The following is a 27,681-nucleotide window of genomic DNA, read 5'->3' as shown; positions in this document are numbered from 1 at the left end:
CAAAAATCTTAAAGTGATCTATCGTTGGAAATTATTCCAAATGATCCATCACCTGACAACTCCATTAACTACCCCTTCAATTGTGTTGAAAGCAAAGAACTAGAAACCACCTGACTTGCAAAAAAAGTTGTTATCTAATCAATGGAGTCTTTATTTTTCTCAATTTCTGGGAAGTTATATTAAAATAAGAAAAAAGTTTTAGTAAGACTCTCCTTTTAATTATACCCATTACAATTCACCCAGAGAGACCTTGTGAGAACTTAATATACTCAGAAAGAATTGGGAAGTTGAAATATTGTTCGTTTCAATATACTTTTGCCAACATAATATTTTAAGTATAATCTTTTCTCTTAATGCATACTTCATATATATCTTTGCTGAAGTTGGAGCTGCAGATTTAGTTCATCATGTTATGAGACATGTCCTCTGTGTAATCCAAAATGGCAAAGTCAGACCTTATCATTAATGCCATGAACTAATCAGATTATCTTTCAGAAAACATATGGCTTCAAAAAAAAAAGAAAACATATGGCTTCATTTTTCCTTTCACTTCTGTGTTTGAATTCTAAAATAGATACTTAGAGATAGAATATAGATGAATAGAAAAATAAGAGGGATGAAAGGGTGAGTGGGTGGGTAGGTGAGTAGACGGATGAATGAGTGGAAAGAAGGACAGACTGATAATGGACGGAGGGATAGATGGGAAGATAGATGATGTTTGGATAGATAGAAATAATAGCTCATCTTTGACCATGCCCAACAGTTTTTATGTACAAACCTACTTTTTAACTTGAAAAATTTTCACCTGCTAAAAAAGACTTACAACTACAAAAATTTTTACAAATGTTTTGTTGGAAAAAAAAAAACAGTATTTGATTTTAGATTGTTTTCTTAGCCATCCAGATTTAGAAATCAAACAATAAGATCCAAACACCATAAATTCATACCTAGACAATTTTGAAAGGAAATATAACAAAATATCAATAGTGTTCATCTGGATTTTGGGCTTACAGTTGATTTTATTCTTTTTTTTTTTAAAGTGATTTTATTTATTTATTTGCGAGAGAGAGAGCATGAGAAGGGAAGGGACAGAGGGACAAGTAGACTCCCTGCTGAGCACAGAGCCGGACACAGGGCTCGACACAGGGCTGGATCCCAAGACACTAAGATCATGACCTGAGCTGAAGTCAGATGTTGAACCAACTGAGCCATCCATGCACCCCACAGCTGATTTTATTATTTAAAAAACTTCTTCAGTATTTTCTAAAATATCCCAGAAAGTCACATACTCCTCTACAATTAGAAAAGACAATTATATTTTATCAAATAATTTCTCATTGAATAAGCTTTTTTTTTTGTCCTTTACCTTACTAAGTTCTAGGAGAACATGAAATGACATTTTCTAGAATACCTTCAGCTCTCTGCTGGGTATTTTTGCGCACTGTGTCTCAGCTAATCCTCTTCCTCATGGGATTGTTACTTTTCACAGATTGTTACATTTGAGGCTCAGAGAAGTTAAAGGACATATCTAAGGCCTTTTACACAAGCAGGAATTGCACTGTTAACTGGCTAAATCATTCTAATCCAGACCAGTTGAACTTTGAAATCTATAGGCTTCTAAGTGTCACACTGAATATATAAAATATGGGATACTGAAAGTGAACATTGTCAATAACATTTATTAAAATAATCATTGCTATATTGTAGTCTATATGATTTGTACATACTTTCCCACAGTATTCCTTTCACTTTCTAATGACATTTCCTGGAGAACAAAAATGTTTAAACTTAATAAATTTGTAAATTTATTATTTTTATTATGTATAACATATATATTTATATATAACATATATGTTTATATATAACTTATGTATTTATTATATATAGAATTTTAATATAGCCCTTTTGATGTCATATTTAAGAATCTTTAAATCCAAAGTCACAAAGATTTTCTTCTACATTTTCTAGAAGTTTCATAGTCTTAGCTCTTATCTTGAGACCTAAGATCTATTTTGAGTTATAATTGTGTGTGATTTTGAAATCAGATATATCACTTCTCAGGAAATCAGATATATCACTTCTCCAACAGTGGTTTTCTAAATTTGGGGCTATTCTGGTTTCTACGTGTTTTCATTAAATTTTAGGATCAGTTTGCCAATCTTTACAAAAAAAAAGACGTTAGGATTTTGATTAGAAGTGTGTTTAGTGTATAGGTCAATTTGGGGAGTACTGCTATCTTAACACCACTGTCTTCCAATCCATTACCATGATGCTGCTCTCCGTTTCTGTAAAGCACACTTTCATTTCTCTCAGCAATGGTTTTTAGTTTTCAGTGTTGCATTGCTTTTGTTAAATTTATTCCTACATATTTTTTGGTATATCGTGAATGGAATTTTTTCCTCAGTTTCAATTCTTGAAAATTTGTTGTTAATATAAACAAATATAATTGGTTTTTATATTACTCTTAAATCCTGCAATCTTATTAAACTTTCCTATTCAATATAGTCATTTTATTTAGATACCTCAGGATTTTCTATTCAGGATCATGCTGTCTGAAAATAAAGACGGTCTTACCCATTCCTTTCCAATTTTCAGACTTCTATTATTTTTATTTATTAAACTGATTAGAATTTTCAATAAAAATTGAATGTGGTGAGAGTGGACATCCTTCCTATGTTCCTGATCTTAGGACAAAAGCATTCAGTCTTTTGTCATTAAGTATGAAGCTGGCAGTAAGGTACTCAAAGATGCCCTTTATCAGGTTAAGAAAGTTCCTTTTTATAATTTATTGAGTGTTTCTGACATGGATAGGTGATAGATTTTGTCAAATCATGTTTCTCTTTCTTTTGGGGATGCTAATGTAGTTACAACCTCGACTAATTCAGTATATTCCATTAACTGATTTTCAGATGTTAATACCATCGTACATATCTAGGATAAATCCCAGTTGGTCATGGGTATAATTCTTTTTATATGTTGCTGGATTCAGTTTGTCAATATTTTGTCAAAGATTTTTTCAATTTTGGATTTTTCTTGTAGCATAAATGTTAAAGTTTTAAATTTTCCTCTAAGCACCGGTATAGCTACATTCCATAAAATTTGGTATATTGTACTTTCTTTTAAGCCAAACTATTTTCTAATTTCTCTGATTTCCTCTTTTATCTATTTTTTTTAATTGTGCACATTGGTTTTTTTTTCCAGATTTCTTCTTGTTGTTGATTCTTAATTTAACTGGATAAATGTTTGTATGATTTCAGATTTTAAAAATGGATTGATACTTGTCTTATTGTCTAGTATATGGTCCATAAAGGACAATGTGCCATGTATAGTTAAAAAATAATGTGTACTTTTCTGTAGTTGAATGGAATGTTCTATAGATGTTAGTTGGGTCAAGTTAGTTGTTAAGTGTTGTTCAGGTCTTCTATATCCTTACTGACTTTTTGTCCCCTTGTTCTATCAGTTATAGAGGGAGGAGCATTGACATTTTCAACTACTGTTGAACTATCTGCTTTTCTTTTGAAATTTTTAATTAAATTTTTGTTTTTTGGGGCTCTGTTATTAAGTATATGCACATTTACAATTGTTACTTCTTTCTTGATATATTGATCTGTTTATCATTATGGAAGATACTTCTCTGTCTTAGGATTATTTCCTTTTTCTTTCTTTTCTTTCTTTCTTTTTTTTTTTTTTTAGAGAGATTGAGACTGTGAGCAGGGGAGGGACAGAAGGTGAGGGAGAGAAAGAATCCGTAGCAGGCTCCACTTAGTATGGAGCCCGATGTAGGGCTTGATCCCATGACCCTGAGATCATGACCTGCGCTGAAATCAAGAGTTGGATACCCCATTGACTGAGCCACCCAGGCACCCCAGGATTGTTTCATATCTTAAAGTATATTTTGTCTGATAATGCTTTACTTACTCCAACTATCTTACTTTCAACCTATTTGTCTTTGAATCTAAAGTGCATCTCTAGGAGATAGAATGTAGTGGGGTCTTGTCTTGTTTATCTCTTTGATCGTCTTGTGTTTTGATTGACAAGGGCAGGTCATCCACATACGTGGAAACTAACAAACAGCTGTGCAAATAGATGGACATATCATAACTTTACAGGGATTTTACTCCACTTAATGCTTTGTAACATTCTTTTCTTTCCTCTTTCCTGTAGTACATTTGATCTATGATCTAGTTTCACCCTCCTCCCCAAAATTTATTCATAGTCTTCCTGAAGAAAAGCATACTGTTAACTTGAGTTCTTTCAGTTTTGCTCACTTTGTGACCTTTCCCCAAAGTTGTGGCTTGCTCTGTCTCTAGACTGTCTTTGTGGTCTTCCTCTTCAGAGTTGTGAGCCCAGAACAATCCAGGAAGAAAACGTAGGCGGAGTGAAAGTTGAGATGATCAGAAACCTACCATTTGTGCTAAGGTTGGAGTTAAATTCTAGAATTTGAAAATAAAAGTAGGGGAATTAAAGAGAGGAGAAGGTGTGAAAAGTGGGGGACAAAGTACAGGGGGCTTCAGCGCGCAGCCAGGGGGTGACCTGTTAGAGCAGCTTGGTCTGCAGGACCTAGGAAGGTGAAAGTGAGCTGCAGGCCCTGGAGAATGACTTGACTGTGTTGCTGAGACAAGCCCCGGAGCTACACCAGCCGGGAGACCCCACATGGGAGCGGTCAGGACTGGGGACAGAGACATGGCTTCAGAGGCTGAGAACTTACATGGCAGAGGGGTACATAACCCCGCTCTCAGAACTGAGACCAGCTCTCAGAGAGGAAAGAAGAGAACCCTGGTGGAGCAGGGGGAGGGCGACTAAATGTAAACACAGAAGGGGTAACGTGAAGAGTTTTCTGTTAGCAGCAGCAGTGGTGGCTTAGCAACAAGTGTTCAGTTACAGAGAAAAAGAGAAAATGAAATTTCTGGATATAAGATTGTGATCGTAAATTTTTAAACTTTTCTGCCAGCTCTGTCTAAATCTTCCTTATTTTTGTTGGTGACCCTGTCATCTTACCACTCACCACTTTCTCATCATCCAAATTAAAAAGTCATCTCTTACCACTCTGTGTGGGATGCTGGGAGTGGGAGGGGGTGGGGAGACGGGGGTTAATGGACTCTGAAGATGTTCTGTATATTTAACCAAACATGGATGAGGGGGAAGAAAGGTGATGTCTTTTTTGGTTTTGTTTTGTTTTGTTTTGTTTCTTAACCTTTTAGAAGGTTTCCTGAGCACCATGTGGTGCTTTATAAAGTAAAAAATTTTAAAAAACCCTCAAAACTCAATGAATTAATTTAAAATGTCAATGATTTAGAAACATAAAGATTACTTTGCCCCTAAATCACCCAGGTAGAGAAATGATGTTTTGCAGAAATGAACATGGCTTATTATTGATTCCATAACATTTGGAAAGTGGCAGGAAGGAGCATTGCTTATTCAAGCGCGTTAGAAACAGCGTTTGCTTAGTGATCAAATGAGAGGTACAGTTCTGTGCCAACAAATCATGGTAAATTGGGAGGGGGCCACTGGGGCTTTGCACAGCTTGATTCTGCAATATGTTTAAGTCCATGTCCTCCACTTCTGCCTGTGGTCTCTACTGTAAAGGCTACTTCTGGGACTGATGCTGAAGGTTTTTGTTTCCATAGGGATATTGGCTTAATCTCTCAGTCACATCTGTGGTGGTTTCTTTTAGAGTTACCTCTCCAGTCACAGCACTCCCCACTTCCGTGAGAGCAGTCTTCTCACCCCACAAATACATCTGTGCAGTAGGCTCTCCTCATTGCCACCTGCCCCTTACTTAGTGGCCTAAAACTTGGCCCAGATTCTTGGTTTAACAGCAAGGAAAGTCCATCTCTGTGTGTGCTGAGAAATGGTAGGCAAACACTGGACTGTGGGAGCCCATAACCAGCCAAAGGGCCTAGAGCAATGAAACCAGCTGGTCTGTGGGGTCAGAGATGGAAGCAGTACCAAAAGGCCAGGGAAAACTCCCTGGGACCCTGGCAGCCACCATTTTTGGGATCCTGGCTCATTGTTTTTAGAAAAATGGAGTGAGCTCTGTTTTTGTGACTTTTGGTTCCAAAATTCATGCTTGGGATTCTCATAAGAAAACTCCTTCCTTTTTCTTTTCTGCTTACCCTAGCTTAATTCAAGTTAATTCCTGCTACTTACAACCACAGGAGTGATGATTGGGGTTGCCAAAACCCAATATCTAGGAAACAAGATAAGGGGATGGGCACATGACAATAGGAAAACAATAGTTAAAACAATAATTTTTTTAAAAAAATATGGGATTAGATAGGACACAAAAAGCACAACAGGTGAAAGAAAAAAAATAGATAAACTGGACTTCATCAAAATGTAAAACTTCTGCACTTCCCAGGATACCATCAAGAAAGTAAAGAAACCCCTACAAAATGGGGGGAAATATTTACAAATCATATATTTGATAAGGGATATATATATATATATATATATATATATATATATCTAGATGATATAAATAACTTTTACAATTCAACAACAAAGAGACAGTAACCCAATTTAAAAATGGGCAGATGAGGGTTGCCTGTGTGGCTCATTCAGTTAAGCATCTGACTTTGAATTTCAGCTTGGGGTATAATCTCAAGGTCTTGGATTCGAGCCCTACGTTGGGCTCCAGCTCTGTGCTCAGCATGGAGTCTGCTAGAGATTCTCTCTCCCTCTCCCTCTGCCCTTCCCCTTATTCATGCTCTCTAAATAAATAAATAAAATCTTAAAAATAGAAGGGCAAATGGCTTGAATAGACATTTTGTATATGTGCTGCCGAAGCGAGCTGAATAGACATTTTGTCAAAGGAGATATGCAAATGGTCAATAAGCACGTGGAAAGCTGTTCAACATCGTCATTATTTTGGGAAATTCACATCAAAACTCGAAGGAGGTATCCCTCCATATCCTCTAGGATGACTATAATAAGAGACATGGGTAATAACAAGGGATTGGGGAGGTTATGGGGAATTCGTACCCTCTTGTTCATGAGTGTAGAAATGTAAAACAGTACCACAGCTCTAGAAAACAGTCTGGCAGATCCTCAAAACGTTAAATAGTGAGTTACCCTATGACCTGGAAATTCCACTTCTGGGCATATACCCAAAAGAAAAGAAAACAAATGTCCACACAAAACCCTTGTACATGGATATCTGTAGCAGAATTATTCAGAATAGCTAAGAACTGGAAACAAACCATATGTCCATCAACAATGATTAGATAAACAATGTGGGGCATATCCAGATGATGCAATATTATTCATTCATAAGAAGAAAGGAAGTTGGTGCATGTTACAGCACGGAAGAACCTTGAAAACCTTGTGCTAAGTCAAAGAAGCCAATGACAAAAAGCCATGCATCCTTCCATTCCATTTATAGGAAGTGTTCATTAGAGACATAAGGAAGACTAGTGACTTTCAAGTGCTGAAGGGACAAGGAGATAGGGAGTGGCTGCTAATAAATACTGGGTTTCTCTTTAGCTTGAGAAAAGTGCTTGAATTAAATATTGATGATCAAGACACAGTTAATGAATATACTAAATAAACATTATACTTTAAAAGGGTAACTATTGTATCGAATTGTATCTCAACAAAGCTAGAAAATAATATTTTATTTAAAAAAAATGTGGGGAAGAAATACTGTGTCCAACCTAATTACTTAGAAAACAAACAAACAAACAAACATAATCACACTTGCAGTGACATCTAAGGCAAGTTTTTAACTGGCTGTGTAAACTTGGCCAAGTTGCTTGTTTCTCTGAGTCTCAATTGTTTCTCCTGCCCAGTGGAAATAGTGATGATTTATAAACCATAAGGTCATTCTAATGATTAAATGAGGTAGTCCATATAAATCTCTTGGAAGAATGTTAATTACACAATATGTGCTCAATAAATGTTAGCAGTCTCATAGTTATTAACTTACAAATGCAATTGCTACGGCTGAAGAGCCCTTCCTTTCCCCACGCACCACTCCAATTAGCCCAGATGCAACTCAGAAAAAAGATAGAGGGCAGCATCGAGAAATGCCAGGAAGAGGCAAGAATGGCTGCAGACCAGCAGCAAAAAAATTTCATGAGTAAGAAACAATTACGATTGCTAAAAGTGCGTCTTCATCAAAATGGATGGAACCCAATTAATTCAATTGAACTGCATGAAAAATGGGAAAGCAGAACTACTTCCATGTGTTGAGAAGGTGACTCTAAATATTTTATTTTATTAGGAGCTTATAAATCAAGGCCAGTGTATACTTTAATGAACAAGGAAAAATTTTATTTTGGAATGGTGATTAGGATATTGCCAGCAGCTAACTAAGATGATTCCCTACCACTCAGTTGGATGACCAGAAATCCTACTGGCTCACCAACTTTTCTCAAGGTTGCCCAGCACCTTTAAGCAGAGAGGTAATGACAATGGAATCTTTGAGACCCCTGAGGCTTCCGTCTTCAACACTTGGGTGGAAACTCTTCTAGAATTCTAACACTTTACCCTACTCCTATTCCTTTTTACCCAGCTTATATTTTCACCTTCCTCTGGCGACTTTATGAATATCATGAGGTTCTTGCGTTCGGCAGTTATCTGCTTTGAAATGGCTTGCCTTCGCTCTGTGCCTCTGGGCTTTCTGCTGGCCCTCCCAAGAATGCTGTGGTTTATAGGGTTCCTGGGAAGGTGGATATCACCCTGTGCACTAAGTGCCCAATTTGTCTTTCATCTTAAACACCATAATCTTTACAGTCCAGATTCTCATTTTTTTTTTTTCCTAACCTGGGTAGTGAATTCCTGAGGACAGAGACATTTTAAAAATTATTGGTATTCGCCTTTGTGTCTCTAACTCAGAGCATAGGGCCTGGCATGTGGTGGCCACTCAATGACCATGTGGGGGATGGACACGAGGAAGGTGCCTTTGTGTCAGTGGACTTGAAGTCATATTGTCCTGCTTTTCATCAGAAAGGAATGGAAGACTAGCCAGTATCCCTTCTCTTCTCCTGCCTCCTCCACAATGCTCCTCCACTTACTACCAGCTTCCCTCACTGCTTCCCAAGACATGTCCCACATTGGCCCCATAAACCAGAGCACCCCCAGATTCCCTTTAAGGAGGTCCGCCCTCCCCTTGTTGCTAGGACTGTTGGTGTTAAGAGCTCACACCACGTGCCTCTGAAGGCATTGCCTCCCCCCAAGGGAGCTCCCCATGGGGTTGGTTCTTATCCAGTGACTGAACAGTGTGGTAGTTCCAGAGTCTAGACCCACCTCAGACCACTCTGAAGAGCCTTTCTGGCTCCAGAGTTCTCTGTGGGATTGACAGAGGGTGTGTGTGTGTGTGTGTGTGTGTGTGTGTGTGTCTACAGCATAGCCCATATTTTCCTCCTAACTACTCCTGCTGCTTCACCCCTCCTCGTGGTGATTTCCCCAAAAACACACCTCGATGAGACACCTGGGGGTTCAGTGGGTTAAGCCTCTGCCTTGGGCTCAGGTCATGATCTCAGGGTCCTGGGATCGAGCCCCACATCGGGCTCTCTGCTCGGCAGGGAGCCCGCTTCTTCCTCTCTCTCTGCCTGCTTTTCTGCCTACTTGTGATCTCTGTCTGTCAAATAAATAAATAAATAAAATCTTAAAAAAAAAAAAAAGAACACACCTCGATAAAATCCCCTGTTTACAAATGGGGAGTTTAAAAAAATGGAGTATTTGACCCCTGTTTCTCCAAGGAGACATCTAGACAGTGAGCCCTACAGCTGGGATGGCCGGCAGGCCCTGGCTCAGCACAGTCAGTGATGAGTCCATGTTGATTGCATGACCGACTCCTCTCACCCTTGCCTTTCCTCTGACCATGAGGACAGTCAACAACTCCAGGCAGAGTTAGCTAGAAGTTGTGAACTGGGAAAAGGGGTGTTAAAGCATCATCAATCCTAGCCAGCAACAGACTCCCTGAGCTCTGGGGGCCACATTTGCATAGGAAACCAAATGAACCCCCATGGCTAAAGAGGAGGGCCACAAATTCTTCAACACTCCCCATGGAAAGGAGGGAACTATGTCCTCTACCCTTGAGTCTGAGGGGAAGGTCAGGACCACCTTCAGCAACAGAAGATGATGCTGAGGTTACAGGCCATTTTCCTTCTACTGTGCAGTGCTGCCCACTATCCTTCTGACAGAGGTAAGAATTTCAGGCTCTTCTAAGGTTTGCCCACCCAAGAGAAAAAAAAAGTGCCAGTCACCAGCGAGGTGGAGGACTTTCACAACTAATTCAAACTAGCAACTGGGTAGGGTATTTATATGTGGTCGTGTGAAAGCTCAGTCTCAGGCTCAAAGGTTTTCTCTGTTGGTGAGGCTGCTGGCTCCCGACCTGGAACTCACAGCTAGTGACGTCATTAGATAGGTGATTTACTACCCAAGCGGAGTATTTGACCCCACTGTTATGTCCACTTGAAAAATAGACAAAACCCTCACTTACCTACACAAGTGTGGCCCTTGGAGTGTCCAGTGCTGGGCTGGTCGTCAGAGGCCGGAGAGGCCAATGTGTGAAGGGGCAGGAGTAAGGACAGAGTCATCGCCAAAAGGATATTCCAGAGGGACTTCATCTTAGGGCCGTGCACCAGAGAGATCAGCCTGTGTAGAGAGGCCGCCCTCTGAGGGACGCCGAAGCTGGGGCCACAGAAGCTCTCGCTCAAGCTCCCCTCCTCTCAGTCCTCTCTTGGAAACACTCCCACCACACACGCCCCACACTCTCACATAGACACACTTTTCATTAAGTGTGAAGGGACTAAAAAAACATAAAAACACTCACAGACCCCCTTGTTCCTCTTGCGGAACCCCCAGCGAGAGCCAGAGGCCTGCGCCCGGTTAAGAGCTGCGAAGAGTCTCTGGGAGGCAGGGTTTCTGAGTTACAAGCTGCAGCCAAGGACAGACCCAGGTGGCCGCAGCGGCAACAACGTGCCTTTCTGTGCTCGCCAGCTGAAGTCAGTCAGAAGCATGGGGAACCTCAAGGCTTACCAGAATCATCCTGTGGGGTGGTTAGGAGGCCCTTCCCCTTTCGCTTGTGCAAAATGAAACAAAACTAAAACTGAAGGTTTGAAAAAAAAAACACCACAAACACACACCCTTTAGCAATGTGACCAGCAGCATCTACACATTCTAGAGATTATAATTTGCTCTATTCAGAAGTTATCTAGTTTTGCTCTAAATAATTTTACATGGTGAGATCGAGCTCCTTATTCTGTTGCTGAAGAATATTCTGGTCAAGTCGTTCTTTTCCTCAAGCTTTCTCAGGGCCTTCAGTCCAGTACGCAGGGAAAAACAATATAGACAGGAAAGAGCACTCAGCATGGCTAGATTTTAAATCTAATGAGAAAAAGGACGTGCTGGAATTAACCTCTTCATATTTACTTGACTGTGTGTGATGCATCTCTTTTCTCCAGAATTTCAAAACATGTTAATATTCCCCACCTGTAGATGATTTGTTCACTTTTAAGAGACCAATTTTCTGTTTTGAAGATGAGAACCAAATACTGTTTCTCTGGGTTGGGGGGGAATGGAACCAGATCATAGATAGAGAAGAGACATATAATCTAAGTGCTTTGCTTTGAAATAGGATACAGCAAAGTCATTGCCATTCTCAGGCAAGATAAGGGAATTGGGCCAAAGTCCCACCATCTAGATAAGCCTGGGAAAATCCTGCAGTTTTTATTCCCCTTTGTTTAGGCTCTGAGGAAAGCTTATTATAAAATGTGTGAAATATTATGAAAGCTATCAGACTTGGTAGAGAGCTTTCCTTCTCCTCTTCCTGCTTTTACTTAAGAAATAGCAATTAAGGGGTGCCTGGGTGGCTCAGTGGGTTAAGCCTCTGCCTTCGGCTCAGGTCATGATCCCCAGGTTCTGGGATCGAACCCTGCATCGGGCTCTCTGCTCAGCAGGGAGCCTGCTTCCTCTCTCTCTCTGCCTGCCTCTCTGCCTACTTGGGATCTCTGTCTGTCAAATAAATAAATAAATAAATCTTTAAAAAAAAAAAAAAGAATGAAATGGCAATTAAAATAGCAGGCAGAATTTTAGAGCTGTATTCTTTCCAGGATGTAGGAAATACTGATTTTTATGGTTTGAAGATTTCTTTGTAAGCATTAGTTTAATAAATGCCAATTGGTCAAATCTCTGAATCTGCAGCAGAGACATCATATGCCAGAATGTTCTCCTGCTTATGTTCCAGGACAGGTTGGACCAACAGATGCCATGGATGACCCTGGTCACCATGGAACTGTGATTTCCTTTGAGGCTGGTCCTCAAGGTCCCTGACCCTGTGACCAAGGAAAGCTCTGGAGGTCACCAGGTCATAGGTCACCACAGAGGGCAGGGCCTAGAGAAGTTCTAGAGACTTCCTGGAGAGGCCACATAATGGAATGATTAAGAGCTTTTACTGCAAAGACAAAAAGACCTATGTCCAAATATAACCTTTAAATGCTTCAGTTTCCTCATTTATATTGGAATAGTAATAATATTTGTCCTACAGGGTTGCTGGAAGGACTAACATAAATGATGTAACCCAACTATAAAGCAGTATACCTGGCAAGAAGACAGCGCTTAGTAAATCAAAGCTTTGGTTATGATTCCAGCAGCAGTGTGATGAAATCTGCACCCCAGGCCAGCCTTGGAGAGAGGGATAAGACACCCGCACAAGATGCAGCCCAAGGTGTGGGAAAACGGCATGGGTTGGAGAAGGCAGCATCTATCGAATGCCTTCTGTGTACTGGGCAACACTCCAGGAATGCACAGTTTCATCTGCTAACCCATAGGTAGGTGAGGAATCTTCCGGCAGCTTCCAGAAGAGCACTTGGCATCGACTCTGGGCCTCCTGAGGTTCTTTTGGTTTAGATTTATAGCTGTGAGCAGGCTGTAAGCAGGCCTCTCGGGTGAGAGGAATTTCTCAGCATAAATGCTGTATGCAAGTTTTCAGCCTTGGTCAATGTGTGTGCAATGCCTGCAGTTCTGCCTACAACCACTTCCCACCCCCCCAACCCCCCCCCCCCCCCCCCCGGGCAGGAACAGTGGGCCCTGAGGCAATCTGGGGTGCTTGGGCTTCTGGGCTGGCCAAACTGGGAATTCCTGGCTTAGATGTACAGCGCTGACCAAGTCTTTGACTGTTTCCAGGGGTGGGATTTCTCAGCTGTGCCGGTATGTCATAGTTATACTTGACACATGGTAGGTTTTCCACAGAGTGATTTTCATGCTTGAAGCTCAAGTTCTTACTGGGCAGGGTCAAAAGAGGAACACAGAAATCAGGAAGTGATTTCTGCTAACTAATGTTAAAGCAAAAGTATGTGTCTGCATTCCCCCAAACACCACCTTTCTGTCACCAAGTGGGGGGTTCCTCGAGGTGCCCCCCAGACTGGCTGCTCTCATTTCCCCCCACGGGGCTGCCTTTGTTCATTGATCATTGAGTGCACAAGACCTAGGATCTCTGCCCAACTTGCTGAAAGGCTCTGGATCTGCCCGTGGCTTATAATAACTAGCTGGACCCTGGACAGTGTCCTTAGGGGACCCCTGCTGTCAGATGCTCCAATTCAGATTTTCTTGATATCTGCTTTGAGGAATGAGATTTCTTCCTTGAAGCATTTTGTTACTTTACTTGGGGAGTTTCAAACCACAGTCCCTGTAGCAGAAGGCTGAGTGTTTCTGATTCCCAGATGCTGCACCTGTGGTTCTGGTTTGCTCTGTCTGAATATGCTTCCTGATTATTTTTTGACCTGCCTTGGCTTCAGCCATCTCATTCATAGCAAGTCCCTTAACCGGAGCGGGGGGAAGTGGGGGGAGACCTAGATGGCAGGAGATACTGGAGAAGCTGATTCTGTCACAAAAGCATATCTTCCCTTTGACTTTCTCCCCTTCCTGACACCAAGGGTCCCTCTCTTTGCTTCTGGCTTCCCAGGATTCTCTGCGGTGGTGCTCGGTTCAGACCCACCAACCTCAGACGCTTTGCTGACACTGTCCTTCCCCGTCAGAGCTTATTTATTCTAGCTTTAGCCAGTCCTCTTTCTGTTCTGTGCTAGGGAAATAGTAAATTAATCCACAACAAGGCTGCACATCTGTTAATTAAAAGAGATAGGAATTTAGGAGGGGGTGCCTACATTCTCACTGTGGCTTCACTCTTTCTTAGCTGTGTGCCTTTGGGTGAGCAGATCTACCTCTCTGGGATTAGCTGATGTCACTGTAAAATGGGACATGATGCCAATATTACAGAAAATTCCTAGGATTAAAGAGACGATGTGTGGGGCACCTAGGTGGCTCAGTGGGTTGAGCCTCTGCCTTCAGCTCAGGTCATGATCCCAGAGTCCTGGGATTGAGCCCCGCATTGGGCTCTCTGCTCAGCAGGGAGCCTTCTCCCCCCATCTCTCTCTGCCTGCCTCTCTGCCTATTTGGGATCTCTTTCTCTCTGTCAAATAAATAAATAAAATCTTAAAAAAAAAAAAGAGGATGTGAGTGAATGTTAGATAGGTTTAAAGCTAACGATCAATTAACATTGTCCTTCTCAAGTAATATATATATATTTTTTTCTTCTCAAGTAATATTGGAATTTTATCATGCTTTGCTTTGTACATTTTCTGAGGACATTTAAAGAGATTTCCATTTTAGTAATGCACATAAGTAGATGCAAAGATGGAATTCAGAAAGCCCCAAGGGAGTGGCCAGCCACAGTTGCTATCCCTGGTCAGCGGGAGGACTTGTGATGTAATGTGAGTAGTAAGCGTACAGTGGGCAGTGGGTGAGAGTGTAGAGACCAGGAATGTCTCTCCCAGACGTATGCTGGTAGCTTCCAGCAGGAAGAGCCATGCACCAAGAGATAAACCAATGATCCTCTGGTGATGGGTGGCCAAGCAGCGGTGCAAAGTAACCTAGACACACAACAGGCTGTGTGCTCCAACACTCTCCACAAACCCCACACCCTCATTCACACACTTGTAGGTTCTGAGAGTTTTAGAGCTATGTATCTGGCAGGGGTATGCGATTTATAACCACAGCCTTCTAAGGAGGGTGCATTCTATTAGAAACCACAGCGTTTGTCTGCTGGGCACCTGATCAAAGTTTGGAAAAAGGAGCTGCGGTGAGTGAACCACTTTTCATAAGCAGGGCAGAAGAATTTGGACATAATCTAGAAGGAAAAGTGTATGAGCAGAGAAATAAGAGTGAAGGGAGAAGCGGGACAGATGAGACACTAGGATGTCTCTGACTAGAAATCAAGAGAGAAGTGCGGGGAAGTGGGGTGACAAAAGACTGAGCTAATAGAAAGGTCTGATGTAGATTTGCAAGTTGTTTGCTCTGCCATGTGTGAAATGGTCCTTGGCCCAGATCCTGAATGGATTTTTGTGGAAATCAATGAGAGCACCTTTCCTGTTTGGATCAGAGCAAGAAGCAGAGGCAGAAGAAAGTGCAGAGGCAGAAGGACCAAGAGAATACAAGCTCAGGAATTTACAGGTGTCTTGGGAAGGGCTGTGGACTCTCATGTGCTATAGACTGGGGAGGGGGTAGTCTTCAATCACTTTGAGCAACATCTCCAAAGTGTAAAGTTTGAATGCACAGAGAATAAAAATCAAATAAACACTGTCAAAATAAGCTTGAAGCTCATCCATCCATTTTTTTCATTCATTTTTAGATAAAATAAGTCCAAAGTTAGGCCATTCAGGGGGAGGCTGGCAGTTCCCTGATGTTTTCAGGGACATAAGCTCTTCATTTTCTTTTTTTAAAATTTATTTTTAAGATTTTTATTTAGTTATTTAACAGAGAGAGAGAGAGAGAGAGCACAAGCAGGGGGGAATGGGAGAGGAAGAAGCAGGTTCCCCACTGACCAGGAAGCCTGATGTAGGGCTCCATCCCAAGACCCTAGGATCATGACCCAAGCTGAAAGCAGATGCTCAACCAACTGAGACACCCAGGTGCACCTCCTTATTTTCTGTCCCACTATTCTAGAACTGATTTTCATCTTCAAGATCAGCAAAAGTCTAAAACAGATGCTAATGCTCCAGCTCTTGTGTCTATACTCCAGGCCAACAGTAGAAGAAAGCAGAAGGCTAGTGGAACCCAAACCTACCCCTTTAAAGGTGTTTCTTCCCAAACCTCCCCCAACACCTTTGCTTCCATCTCAGGTAAGCAAAACCCAGACCTGGCTACAAGGGATGTTGGGAAATAGATTCATATTCCCAATTGCAAGGGAAGCTGGAGCAGGTGGTCTTTATTCTGGTGCGTGTTCAGCTAAAACCCAGGGTTCTGAAAAGAAGGAGAAATTGAATTGGAGGCACTTGCCTACCATGTATATTACACATAAATGCATGTTAACATTTTTCTTTCTGAATTAAATGTTTGATTAGGTTGTGTGAGTTTTTGGAAGATAAAATGAGCAGGCATCCTGACTTGTCCTATTCTTCTCAGTGGGTTTTCTTTGAATGCTGGGCAGACTGATGCTCCCCAAAGGCTCTATCCCCTCCAACTCTTGTCCTAGAGACTATGGGAAAATGAGCTGGCAAAAATCCTCATGAAAATCACAGCTGAGGCTAGGACGAGTTGGGCCAACTTGCGGTCGGGGGACCATCATGAGTAAGACAGGCTCCCGCTATACTGGGGAGTTGGCCACTATGTAGAAAAGCAAAAACAAAAACATGGACTAAATCTCTTCTGCAAATACTTTCTTGAAGGAACCCCAAGGAAAATGCAGTCAGGTGCAAAAGAAATGTAAACAAAATGCCAAAAGCAGCTTCAAGTTTCATGGCACAGCAAATATAGGGTGCTGCAGTTGCAGAGGGCCCTAAGATTACGGGGTCGACCAGAGGGCTCATGGTCAACGTTCTGGGTGATCAAGCGGCTACAGAAATGGCAACCCCATGAACTTGCCTCAACCGGAGGGGACTCTGTTCTGTGGCATGGGCCCCAGCTGTGCACAGCAAGCTCAGACCACTCTGTCTCTTCAGGCTTCTCCAGAGTTCCTGCATCAAGACTGAAAGTCTCTCGCTGACTTGCTGAGTTGTTGCATCAGGAGTCAGTGAGAGACAGAGTGAGGGGGGATTGCTTTGCTAGTGCCTGGCACAGAGCAGTGCGTCAAGCGTCGTCCCCAAACTCCTGCCAGTGTTTCCTTTGGGAGGATAGAAGGAGGAAGATGGGGTGGGGTTGAACATAGAGTTGGTGGGAAAATAAGGAGAATCAACATATCCCTGAATGACCTTATGTTAAGATTATATGGGCCTTCAGGAAAAAGAGAAAGATAATGGGGAGCTCAAATATAAAATCAGTGTTAAAGAAAAGTAGTAATCTTAGTCAAAACACAATAGATCATGTTATCCCGTTGCTTACAACTGCTCCAAACTCCTCAGGGCCCCCAAACGAAAGGGTTAATTCCTCAGAAGGTTTGAAGGGATCTTCATCATCTGGAGATTGTTATCTCCCCAGCCAAGTTTCTAGACACTTTGCTATGTTTTCTGTGTTCTGGTGATACCAAATTACCAGTGATGTCCCCAGACATTCCCAGCTGTTCATGCCTCAATGCCTTTGCATGGGCTTTCACTCTGCCTAGAGTGTTCTCCTTATCTTCCAGGACAACTCCTCCTTTTCCATCAAGGCCACCTCACTGAAGACTTCCTCGTCCTCTGCCAAGTACAAGTTGGCTCTGTCTTCAGTGCCTCCCTAGCCCTCGCTTCTGCAGCATGGCCACGAGAGTAGGCAATTGACTCCCCCACCAGTGGGTGGTTCCTAGAGGGCAGCTTATTTAGTGCCGTCCCCACAGAACATGCACTGGACTCATGGCAGGTACTCAGTCAATGTTCATGGGGGAAAAGAGGAGTGAGCCAGAAGAGAAAATATGTTAGCTATTACAGCAGAGAAGTGGAGCCCATGAGGATATTTTTCATAAATGTCCTCAGGAGTGTTATGTGAAAGGAAGAAACATTAAAGGCAGGCAGTATATTTGGGGTTCAGAACTCAACCCTAGTGCAAATACTTCTGAGTCAGATGAGGGAAGGGCTGAGCATCCAAGTCGGATTTGAGAGGCTGGTCCCGGGTACAGAGAAAACAAGAAGTGAGAGAGTCATGCTGTTGGGGGGTAAAATCTAGAGTCATGCAATTTCCTCCTGGTTTTTCACAGTTTTTGTAATAAGGTGGTAAAGCTGATTTCCTGGGTGACTGTGGACCTGAGCCAGCCGAGGGGAGCAGAGAAGGGAAGCATGGGGAGGAAAAGGTGTCATCTTGCCAAGGGCCGGAATGAGCTGCTTTGAGGAGCCATGAAGAGGGTGACCTCACTGACCACACTGACCACCGCCTCCCCCACCAAGAGAAGGAAGACAGAAAGGTCTTTGTCTCTGCACCTGCAACGGCAGATCCTTTTTGCCTCTTGGAGATGCCCGAACCATCTTTGCAAATTACTTCTTGTGGTGATTTGGGGCGGGAGGAGGATGGCCAACTTAAACGGAGATCACAGAGGAGCAAAGTGAAGCGAAGGTGGTGGGCCTGGGTGCTCTGCCACAGGGGCCGACACCCAGAGAGTCCGTCTGAATTGACCTGCAGTTTTCTCCTCATCCCACATCCTAAATAATGCTTTTAAAAGTCACTCTCTCATAATTTTTTTTTTTTTTAGTTTTGTTGAGTTTTAGTGTATGTGCATGTATCTATGTGTGCATATGGCTGTTGGATTGAAGATGGTCTCAAATTCTTTGACACTCTCACTATCGAGAGATGGGTCCGTTGGCCCTTCTCCTGAATCTGGGCTGCTGCATGACTGCGGACCAAAGCCGTCTGGAAGACATGTTTCTGGGCTAGTGCCAGGCACAGACTTTCAGAGGACTGCTTTTCAGAGCCTCTGCTTTGGTTTCTTGGAGCTCTGAGCTTCCAGGTAAGGAGTCTGATGACTTTGCTACAGAGATCACATGCAGACCCTACGACCCTGTGGAGACCTAGAAGTCCCCTTCTGACTCAGCCTTCCGGTTGTTACTCCAAACGTACCAGCCATGAGAGTGAGATCAACTTTGACCTTCCAAACAAGAGTGAAGCCATCCTGGACCCTCCAGACCAACTTCCAGCTCAATGCCAACAAAGCTCCTCCCCCACCCCCATTTGATATTACCTGAAGCAAAAAAACCTACCAGAGGAACCCTGCCAGGAAAAGAGGTAATAAAATAGTTGTTGTTTTAAGCCCTTACATTTGGTGTCACCCATTATGTAACAGTGGATAATCAGAACAGTGTGTGAGATTGGAGACTGAGGTAAGGTTGGCCAGTCTGCATCAGCCGGGTGTTAAGGGTTTGGGCATATCTGCCCCATTTCTTTGGTGCTGTGCTTTTCAGAACACTAAGGTCCCTCATTTGAGATCAAACCAGCCCCAAAGCACTGGACTTTTTTAGTGATCAGAGGTGGTTGCTGCACGTCCCAAAGCGACAGTAACCCAGACTCAGAAGATGAGACCATGTAAGACTTTCAAGGGCATGTATCTTCACCTTGAGAGCAAAAGTCACATTTTCTGGCTCACACTTTTTAAGTCCCCCAAGAATACTTATATTGCTTGTTTGGGTATATCGGTTTTTATTGCAGGGAAGGTAAGGAGAAGAGGGTGAGGTGAAGGAAGAGAGGTTATCTGCCTGGAGCTTGTTAATATGTTGCAACTGGAGTAAGGGTTTAAGTTGTAGAATCCTTTGTTGACATTTGCTACCTTTGCACTAGGTTGAGATAACACATGACCTGTTCTCAAGCACCACGAGGTTGATACAAATCTCAGAACCAGCAAACAAGGAGGAACTTTGCCTTGATTCCATTCTCCCCAGAGCTCAAGGGAGGCCATGTCTCCTGAATCAGATTAGGAGCAGGTAACACATGCAGAACGTTATCCAAACTCAGCCCCAGAGAGGTCAAGATGACTTTTCTGGAATCAAAGCCCAGAATGGAAACCCCAAATACGATTTTGAATCCAGAATCCTTTCTGCTTCTTCCTTCCATATCCTTTCAAAGACTTGTTTCTTCTATTCTACTTTCAGGGGCCATCATTTTTATTTTATTTTATTTTAATTTACTTTATTATTCTATTTAGTTATTTATTTATTTAAGAGCAAGCGAGCGAGTGAGCGAGAGAGAGAGAGAAAGAGAACGCACAGAGGGGTGGGACAGAGGGAGAGAGAGTCTTAAGCAGACTCCATGCTAAGCACAGAGCCTGATGTGTGGCTCCATCTCATGACCCTGAGATCATGACCTGAGCCCAAACTAAGAGTTGGACTCTTAGTCCAACTGTGCCACCCAGGTGCCCCTATTTTATTCTATTTTATTTTAGAAAATGTTTTACAGATGATGTAAAAGTTTAATGTTATATGTATTTAATATATATTTAAGTATTAACATTTAATATATACTTAAATATACACACACATATATATATATACACATAAAATTGTTAAATAGGAACTGAATGTCCTAATATAACTAGGATACAATAAATTTATTGTAGTATAACTACGTAATTTTTAAAATTCAACATTAAAAGAAATAATTGATGCAGAATGTTTTGCTAAAACATTATCTCCTCTCTTTTACTCCATGTGTTTAGGCAGCGAATCCTAGACAAGGACATTGCCACTGGGCAAAGTTTCAGGTATAGGTGTAGTTTGCTTCAGCCTCCTTGTGCCTTCTCTTAGACAGTCTGGATCTGTCTGAGACCTTAAGGGACACACAGACCCAAGTGAGTTGCTCCAGGTTGATGGGGATGTGCGTTCCCTCCAGGTGTGTCAAATTTGCTTTCCCGGCTTCTCCCTGAGAGGACAGTCCTCCCAGATCCTCACTAACTTATCCCAGAGCAGGAAGGCAGCTAGTTGCAGCTAGAGAGGTCTGAAATTAAGACTAATATATGTCAAGGCTTTGTGTTTTGGGGTGAGACCTTGTGCCATTGGTTCTCCAGGCTGCCTGCTGGCTCAGTGTCATTGACATTGCTTCCATTCCCACTAAGTTCTCCAGGTGCCAAGCTGACCTGCATTTCTGTGAGGCTCCTGACACCAGTTGAGCTCTTGCCCCTCCCAATGGGGCTAGAAGGCCTCATTTCCCCACCTTACAGATAGTTGCTGAAGTCTCACTGCATGTGGCCTGACCTCTCAAACCACATCCCGTTTGCTCACATGACTATCTGTGTTATCTGTTGCCTGCATTTCCATTATGCCTTGCCTCCTGGACTGTACCTCTTCTGGGTTCTTGGTGTCTGCCTAAAATAAGCTCAAGCTTTCTTTAAGCATTAGACCCTGAACTCTGGCCCCAATATCCACCTTGATAAGAGCCAGCTTCATCAGTAATGATGGGGCCACTTCCAATTTGTCTGTCTTGGTCTTGCAAGTTTTTCCATTCTCACTGGTCTTCAAGGCTAAAGTCCAGTAAACTAAAGTTGGTTTTGCACCCAAGGCCATCTGAGATACCTGAGTCTCAGTCTTGAAGCCACTCCAGGGTAGAACCAGAATTTTGAACCATTCCAACACCTCCTCCCCCACCCTTCCCCCCAAAAGTTGCCAATTTTCATGATGGTGGTCAGCCAACATCTCAGATATGACTCATTGCCCTTACACAGAGTGATTTGCCAGTTTGCTCTGACCAACCCAGAGAGACCTTCAGACCCTCATCCCTCCATCTCCTGGGACTAGATTCTTGATAGCCATTCATTAGACCCACCACTCTCCCTGGAATTCACTGTTTCAGGAGTGAGTTAGTACTCTGTCCTCACTGCTCTGTGGCACCAACACTTCTACTTTCCCAGAACTTAAGCCAAAAGAGAACGAGACCATCTAACCAAGTATTTTTTTTGTAATCGGGCTCATTTGCAGTCGAGTCCCTGCAAACTGACAAGTTCAGGGAAAACAACCAGCCAGCACCTTGCTTCACCTGGTGAGACATTTGTCCTGGAGGGTCCAAATGCGTCTTGGCTGCAAGCCACAATATAAGAAATCGACTTAATTTCTTTTTTTTTTTCTGTTAAGATTTTATTTATTTGACAGACAGAGATCACAAGTAGGCAGACAGGCAGGCAGAGAGAGAGAGAGGAGGAAGCAGGCTCCCCGCAGAGCAGAGAGCCCGACGTGAGACTTGATCCCAGGACCTGAGATCATGACCCGAGCCGAAGGCAGAGGCTTAACCTACTGAGCCACCCAGGCACCCCAAGAAATGGACTTAATTTCTGATTCAGAAACTTTCCTTACACTCTTTGATGTGAGAAAGTGATCAGATTTCAACACAGACCTGAGGGTTCAGAAGGCTGCTGTTTGGTGGGTCTGACATAAGATAGCCGTGTGGGAGTGATCCATGCCTGGCTCAGACCAGCTCTGCCAAAGACAATACAACTAGCACAGGGCAACACGAATAATGCCTTTGAGTTCCACCATGCAGGGAAAGAGTTCATTTTCAACCAACAAAAACAAAAACCTTTCATCCTGTCACTGTTAACTCTGGAACTTTGATCTCTTATCTCCACGGGGTCAGAAGTCCTAAATTACATGATTCCAAATGGAAAGCATCAGTTAGTGGTCTTGCCTCCCCATTTGCTTTCATATGTGACTTTTTAATATAAATATAAGAAAATGCTGCATTGATGAAAATCAAAATGTTTCAGGGAACAGCTTTCAGACTTTCAGCATGAAAACAATCACAAATAAAGTATTAAAATTTTCTATTCGAGGCCAATGTGCGGCTTTTAAATAAAATCAAATAAATTTCTTATTAGTGGTAGAGTACATTAAAAAGCCAGCCTAATTTAATTGGACCCACAGTCTTTGTAGGTTTTTAGAAACTCTTCGTTGATGGATTCATTCAGGGCTTGTTATTGATCACCTTCTAGTCAGACATTGCTGGAGGCGTGAGAGTGAGGAGAACCTACAAGACTTCTGCTCTCATGGAGTTCAGGTTGTTTGGACTCACAGTCGACTTGCTGTGCCCTCCAGCAAATACATGTATTTAAGTATGGTTTAATTGCTTTTGCTTTTTGTCATTACTCATCCACATGATCAGAGGATACATGCTCCTTGGGACACTCAAAACCCCACAATTTCTCCAGAGCAGAAAGTCCGCTTTCTTCATCTGGACTTTGGACTTTGAGTAGGTGCTGAGAATGGGCTCTAGGGCCGCCGTGTGGATTGGTCCCCATGTTTACTGTGAGCACATTTCACAGATAAAAGGAAACAACTTCTTATACCAGGAAATGAATGACACAAGCACTTTTTATCTTTTTCTATAGATCACCTTATAGAAATACCTTATATTTTATAGAATCACAGACCCCTTTGATAATCTGATGAATGCTATGGATCATCTTTCCAGGAAAACATATTCAATTTTATACCTGAACTTAGAATACTATGGACCCCCTGAAACCCATTTATTTTCTAGGGGTTCCTGAATCTGAAGTCAAGAACCTCTGGTTTGGAAAGTCTTACTTTTCTCACTGCCTTACTCTGTTTCCCATATACATGAAATTTCCACAAACTGGAGTTTTCCTCTTTAAATTTAACCACTTGGGTTGAGAAATCGTACAAACTTTGGGCAAACCTTTTTCTAGATTAGCACTGTCATGTAAACGCTTCCTCCTGAGCAAGGCACCAGAGCAGACACTCCCTGTCCTCTGGGATGGAAGCTGTTTTCATGAAGCAAAGTGTGGGGAACTCCAGCCCAAGGACTGGTCTCCTTTCCCCAGGCCAGACAACATACGACAGCTTTCATTTCTTCTTTCCAGTTTATGGCAAAAAAAAAAAAAAAAACCCACAAAAAGCAAAGTTCCTTTGTATATTTACTTCACATATTTGAGCGAGCTCTTTTATTTCAGTTTGTATTCCCCTTTTTGCATTTTGAAAAATCTGCTGAGCACTCTACTTTAGGCAATCAGAGAAAGAATAGGCGGACACCTGCCAGCGCGGGCTGTCTCCTTTTCTGCTGCCATGAGAGAAGGCTTTCAGAGGATAGAATGCTGACATGAATCTCGAATTGGTTATGAGATTCATTTGCCAGTATGGCAGCTTGGTCAGTGGTCCTTCAAAGATGTTCATGTCTTAATCCTGGAATCTGTGAAAAAGGTTTTTCAGAAATGCTTAGAGATCTTGATTGAGAGAAATTACACTTGACTATCTAGGTGGACTCAACATAATCATAAGGGGTCATAAAAGAGAGGCAAAAGAGGGGTGCCTGGGTGGTTCAGTTGGCTAAGCATCTGACACATGATTCTGCCTCGGGTCATGATTTCAGGGTGGTGAGATCAAGCCCCAGAAGCTTGAGGAAGATTCTCTCCCACCTTCTCCCTCTTCCCCTAACCCCTGTGCCTGCTCATATGCTCTCTCTTTCTCTCTCTCTAAGAAAGAGAGAAAGGCAAAAATATCAAAAAATATCAAAATATCAGAAATAGGAGCCGGAGATATGACAATGGAAGGAAAGGTTGAAATATAAAGAAGGGGCCATGAGCCAAGAAAAGCAGGGAGACTCTAGAAGCTGGGAAATCAAGGAAATAGATTTTTCCTTAGAGTGTCCAGAAGGAATGCAGCTTTGCCAACACTTGGAGTTCATCTGTAAGATCCAGTTTGGGTTTCTGACCTCCAGGATTGTAAGATGATATTTTGTGTGGTTTAAGCTGCTAAGTTTGCTTGGAATTTATTATAGCACCAGCAGGGAACTGATACAGTTATTAACTATTTTATTAAAAACAAACAAAGGGTCAATGTAGAGGCAAGAGCTACCTTCCTTAGGAACCTACTTGTGTTCTTTCCTCTAGAACATCTGTAACATAAGATGCTCTAGAGTTCATTCAGGTATTTGTGGCTGATTCTCCTCATTGACTCTAGATGCCTTCACACCTGTCAGAATGGCTCAAATCAGAAGGACAAAGGAGTAACAAGTGTTGGTGAAGATGTGGAGAAAAAGGAACAGTTGTGCACTGTTGGTGGGAATGTAAATTGGTCCAGCCACTGTGGAAGAGAGTGTGGAGGTTCTGCAAAAGAATGAAAAGCAGAAATACCATATGTTCCAGTAATTCCACTACTTGAAAATGAAAACATTAATTCAAGAAGGAAGATACATGTAGCACTGTTTATATGTTTATTGTATTTATTTATAATAGCCAAGGTATAGGAGCAACTTAAGTGCCCATCAATAGAAGAACAGATAAGGAAGATGTGGGGTATGTCTATATCTATCTGTCTATTTATCTAGAGGTATATTTTTTATATATATATATATATATATATATATAAAATGCAAAATTACACAGTCATAAAAAGATGAGATTGTGTCATTTGTGACAACATGAAGGAACCTAAAGGGTCTTATGCTAAGTGAAAGAAGTCAGACTAAGACAAATACCAGATGATTTCATTTGTAAGTGGAATCTCAAACAAAACAAATAAATGAACCCATTAGACCTATAAATACAGAGAGCAAACAGGTGATTGTCAGGAGGGAGGGCAGAGGGGGTGACCAAGATGGGTGAAGGGGAGTGGGAGAGACAGGCTTCCAGTTTGGGAATGACTAAGTCACAGGAATAAAAGGCACAGTGTAGGGCACATAATCAATGATATTGTACTAGCCATGTATGGGGACAGGTGGGAACCACGCTTGTAAACATAGCCTAATGTAGAAACTTGCCAAATCACTCCGTGATACACCTGAAACTAACGTAACATTGTGCATCAGCTATACTAAAAAATAGATGCAAACATTAAAAAAAAAAAAGGGTAAGCTTTATGTGCATTATTCACAGGATGAAAGGATGATTCCATCATTAGGAGAAAAGAAGGAAGCTGTGTCTTCTTCACATAAACTGGCAGAGTGTACAATTTTGGACCCCAGTCAACATGACAATGATAATGAGGAAGGAGGGGTCTGTAATGGGTGACCCAGCCCTCATTCTTGGATAAGATGTCTTAGTACAGGCTTATGAGTGGCCACAGAATGAAGAGCTCAAGATCACGACCGAATCATGTCTGGAGACTTGAGGATCACGGAGCCAAGGGTGACTAACTCAGCCAAAGAGGCTGAAAGACCACCCCAAGGGAGCTGGGGGAGGGGGTCCTGGAATTGAGTCCTGCCTCTGGCTCCTTGTTAACTGCTTCTTCCTCTGCCTACCACTCCCCCTGCTTGTGCTCTCTCTCTCTCACTATCTCTCTCTCTGTGTCAAATAAATACATAAAAATCTTTAAAAAATATTTTTAAAAAAGGAAGAAAGAAAAGCCATGAGGAATCAGGAGGCACAGGACCCTGGAATCCATTAGGAATCTGAATGCCTATCTTCACTGTTTTTCTCTGAGCCTCCACCTCATTCCTCCCTTTGGTTTTGGGTTCTCTTCCCCTGTTTCCAGCCTGGAATGGCTGGCCACCAGTACCTCCTGAATTTGCATGTCGCAAGGCCAAGCTTCTCTCTCTCAGGTGAAACTCTTCATTTACCTCCTTCCGATCCATCGACTCTGGCCAGGAGAGAGGGAGTCCAGGTGTGCAAAACTGCTCCCAAAGCCACATTGTATATGGGTAGGGAGGGACCAGGTACGTATAAGGGGTCTAGGCTCCTCCCTCCAGGCCACCAGGGAGGGTCTGGTCCTCTCTCCACTGAGTTAAGCAAATTCTAGAGCGCAGGGAGAATGACTTGAGGGAGGGATTGGGAGTGGGCAGAGGAGAGCCCCTTCCAACTTCCTCCTGGCTTGGGAAAGCAGAGTCAGTTCTTTCTGGCCAGAAATTGGGAAGCAAAGGTGTAAGGGGGGTGGGTATAGGACCACTGACACATTTTATTTCACTTTTTCATGATGTCTCCTTAAAGAAATTAAATGAAACCTTCAGCAAAGGGAAAGAAAATTAATGATGAGGAAGTTATCCAGAAAATCTGTTAAACATCATACCGGAATTTCACAAGAGGTTGGTGTACTGATTTTCTCATGGCTCCTTAACGAGTCTTAGGAAAAAATCATGATACAACTTTAATGTGATTTTGATTGCTTTATTCTTAAGTCAACCTGGTAAGTTTCTCATGATGCTAAATTATTCATTTTTATAAGAAGCTTGCATAAATAAAAGTATAAGGGCTGGGGTGTCCAGGGTGGAGAAAGGGAGATAAGTATGGGAAGAAAGTGAGAGGTAGCCAGAAAGACTGGATTTGCTCTTTCCCAGAATCATGACATCACAGAGAACTGGCTTTAGGCGTTGTCTACAGCCTTTAAGAATTGCCCTGCAGGGGCGACTGGGTGGCTCAGTGGGTTAATGTCTCTGCCTTCAGCTCAGGTCATGATCCCAGGGTCCTGGGATCAAGCCCTGCATCAGGTTCTCTGCTCAGACAGGAGCCTGTTTCCTCCTCTCTCTGCCTGCCTCTCTGCCAAATAAGTAAATAAAATCTTAAAAAAAGAAAAAAAAAGAAAAAGAAAAGAATTGCCCTGCAGCCCAAGACCACTGGAGTACACAGGTAGTTCTGCAGCAAGGGAGAATACATATCCTGGGGAGCTTAGGAGCCTCTCTAAAGGGAGGATTCGAAGGGAGGAAGGGACACTTAACAAGGTGTTAGGGGCTGAAGTTTAGTCATAGAAAGGTCTTGGCAGGATTGGATGGCATTTTGTAAACTCAGGAGTTCCTAGAAAAGCCTGCGAATGGTCCTCTCTTTGAGACACACGAATCTGTGGAGTTACTGTTAGATCGGTCTCTCTATGGACTTGGTGCACACAGGTCTGAAGGAGCTGGTGTTTCAAGACT

General features: G+C 42.4%; 1 protein-coding gene and 1 long non-coding RNA gene across 4 annotated transcripts in view; one reads left to right on the top strand and one right to left on the bottom strand.

Annotated features, from left to right (window-relative positions):
• AOAH (acyloxyacyl hydrolase) overlaps positions 1-11,036 on the bottom strand; it is a 169,132-nt gene extending 158,096 nt beyond the window's left edge. The window contains exons 1-2 of one of the 3 annotated variants that reach the window (XM_032305272.1): positions 10,987-11,036; positions 10,448-10,602 (exon numbers count right to left, since the gene is read on the bottom strand). In XM_032305272.1, coding sequence (XP_032161163.1) covers positions 10,448-10,574 — 127 coding nt within the window. In that variant the 5' untranslated portion in view covers positions 10,575-10,602; positions 10,987-11,036. The other 2 variants (XM_032305271.1, XM_032305270.1) reach the window with 2 other exon arrangements.
• Positions 9,835-27,681, top strand: part of LOC116569200 — a 58,253-nt gene continuing 40,406 nt past the window's right edge. Inside the window, exon 1 of the long non-coding RNA XR_004276905.1 lies at positions 9,835-10,150. This is a non-coding gene — a long non-coding RNA (uncharacterized LOC116569200). The remainder of the gene's footprint in view (positions 10,151-27,681) is intronic.

This window comes from Mustela erminea, chromosome 11, assembly GCF_009829155.1.
Source record: "Mustela erminea isolate mMusErm1 chromosome 11, mMusErm1.Pri, whole genome shotgun sequence".
NCBI classification, from domain to species: Eukaryota; Metazoa; Chordata; class Mammalia; order Carnivora; family Mustelidae; genus Mustela; species Mustela erminea.
The sequence above is the reverse complement of the archived record's forward strand: the minus strand, read 5'-3'. Positions and strand labels throughout refer to the sequence as shown.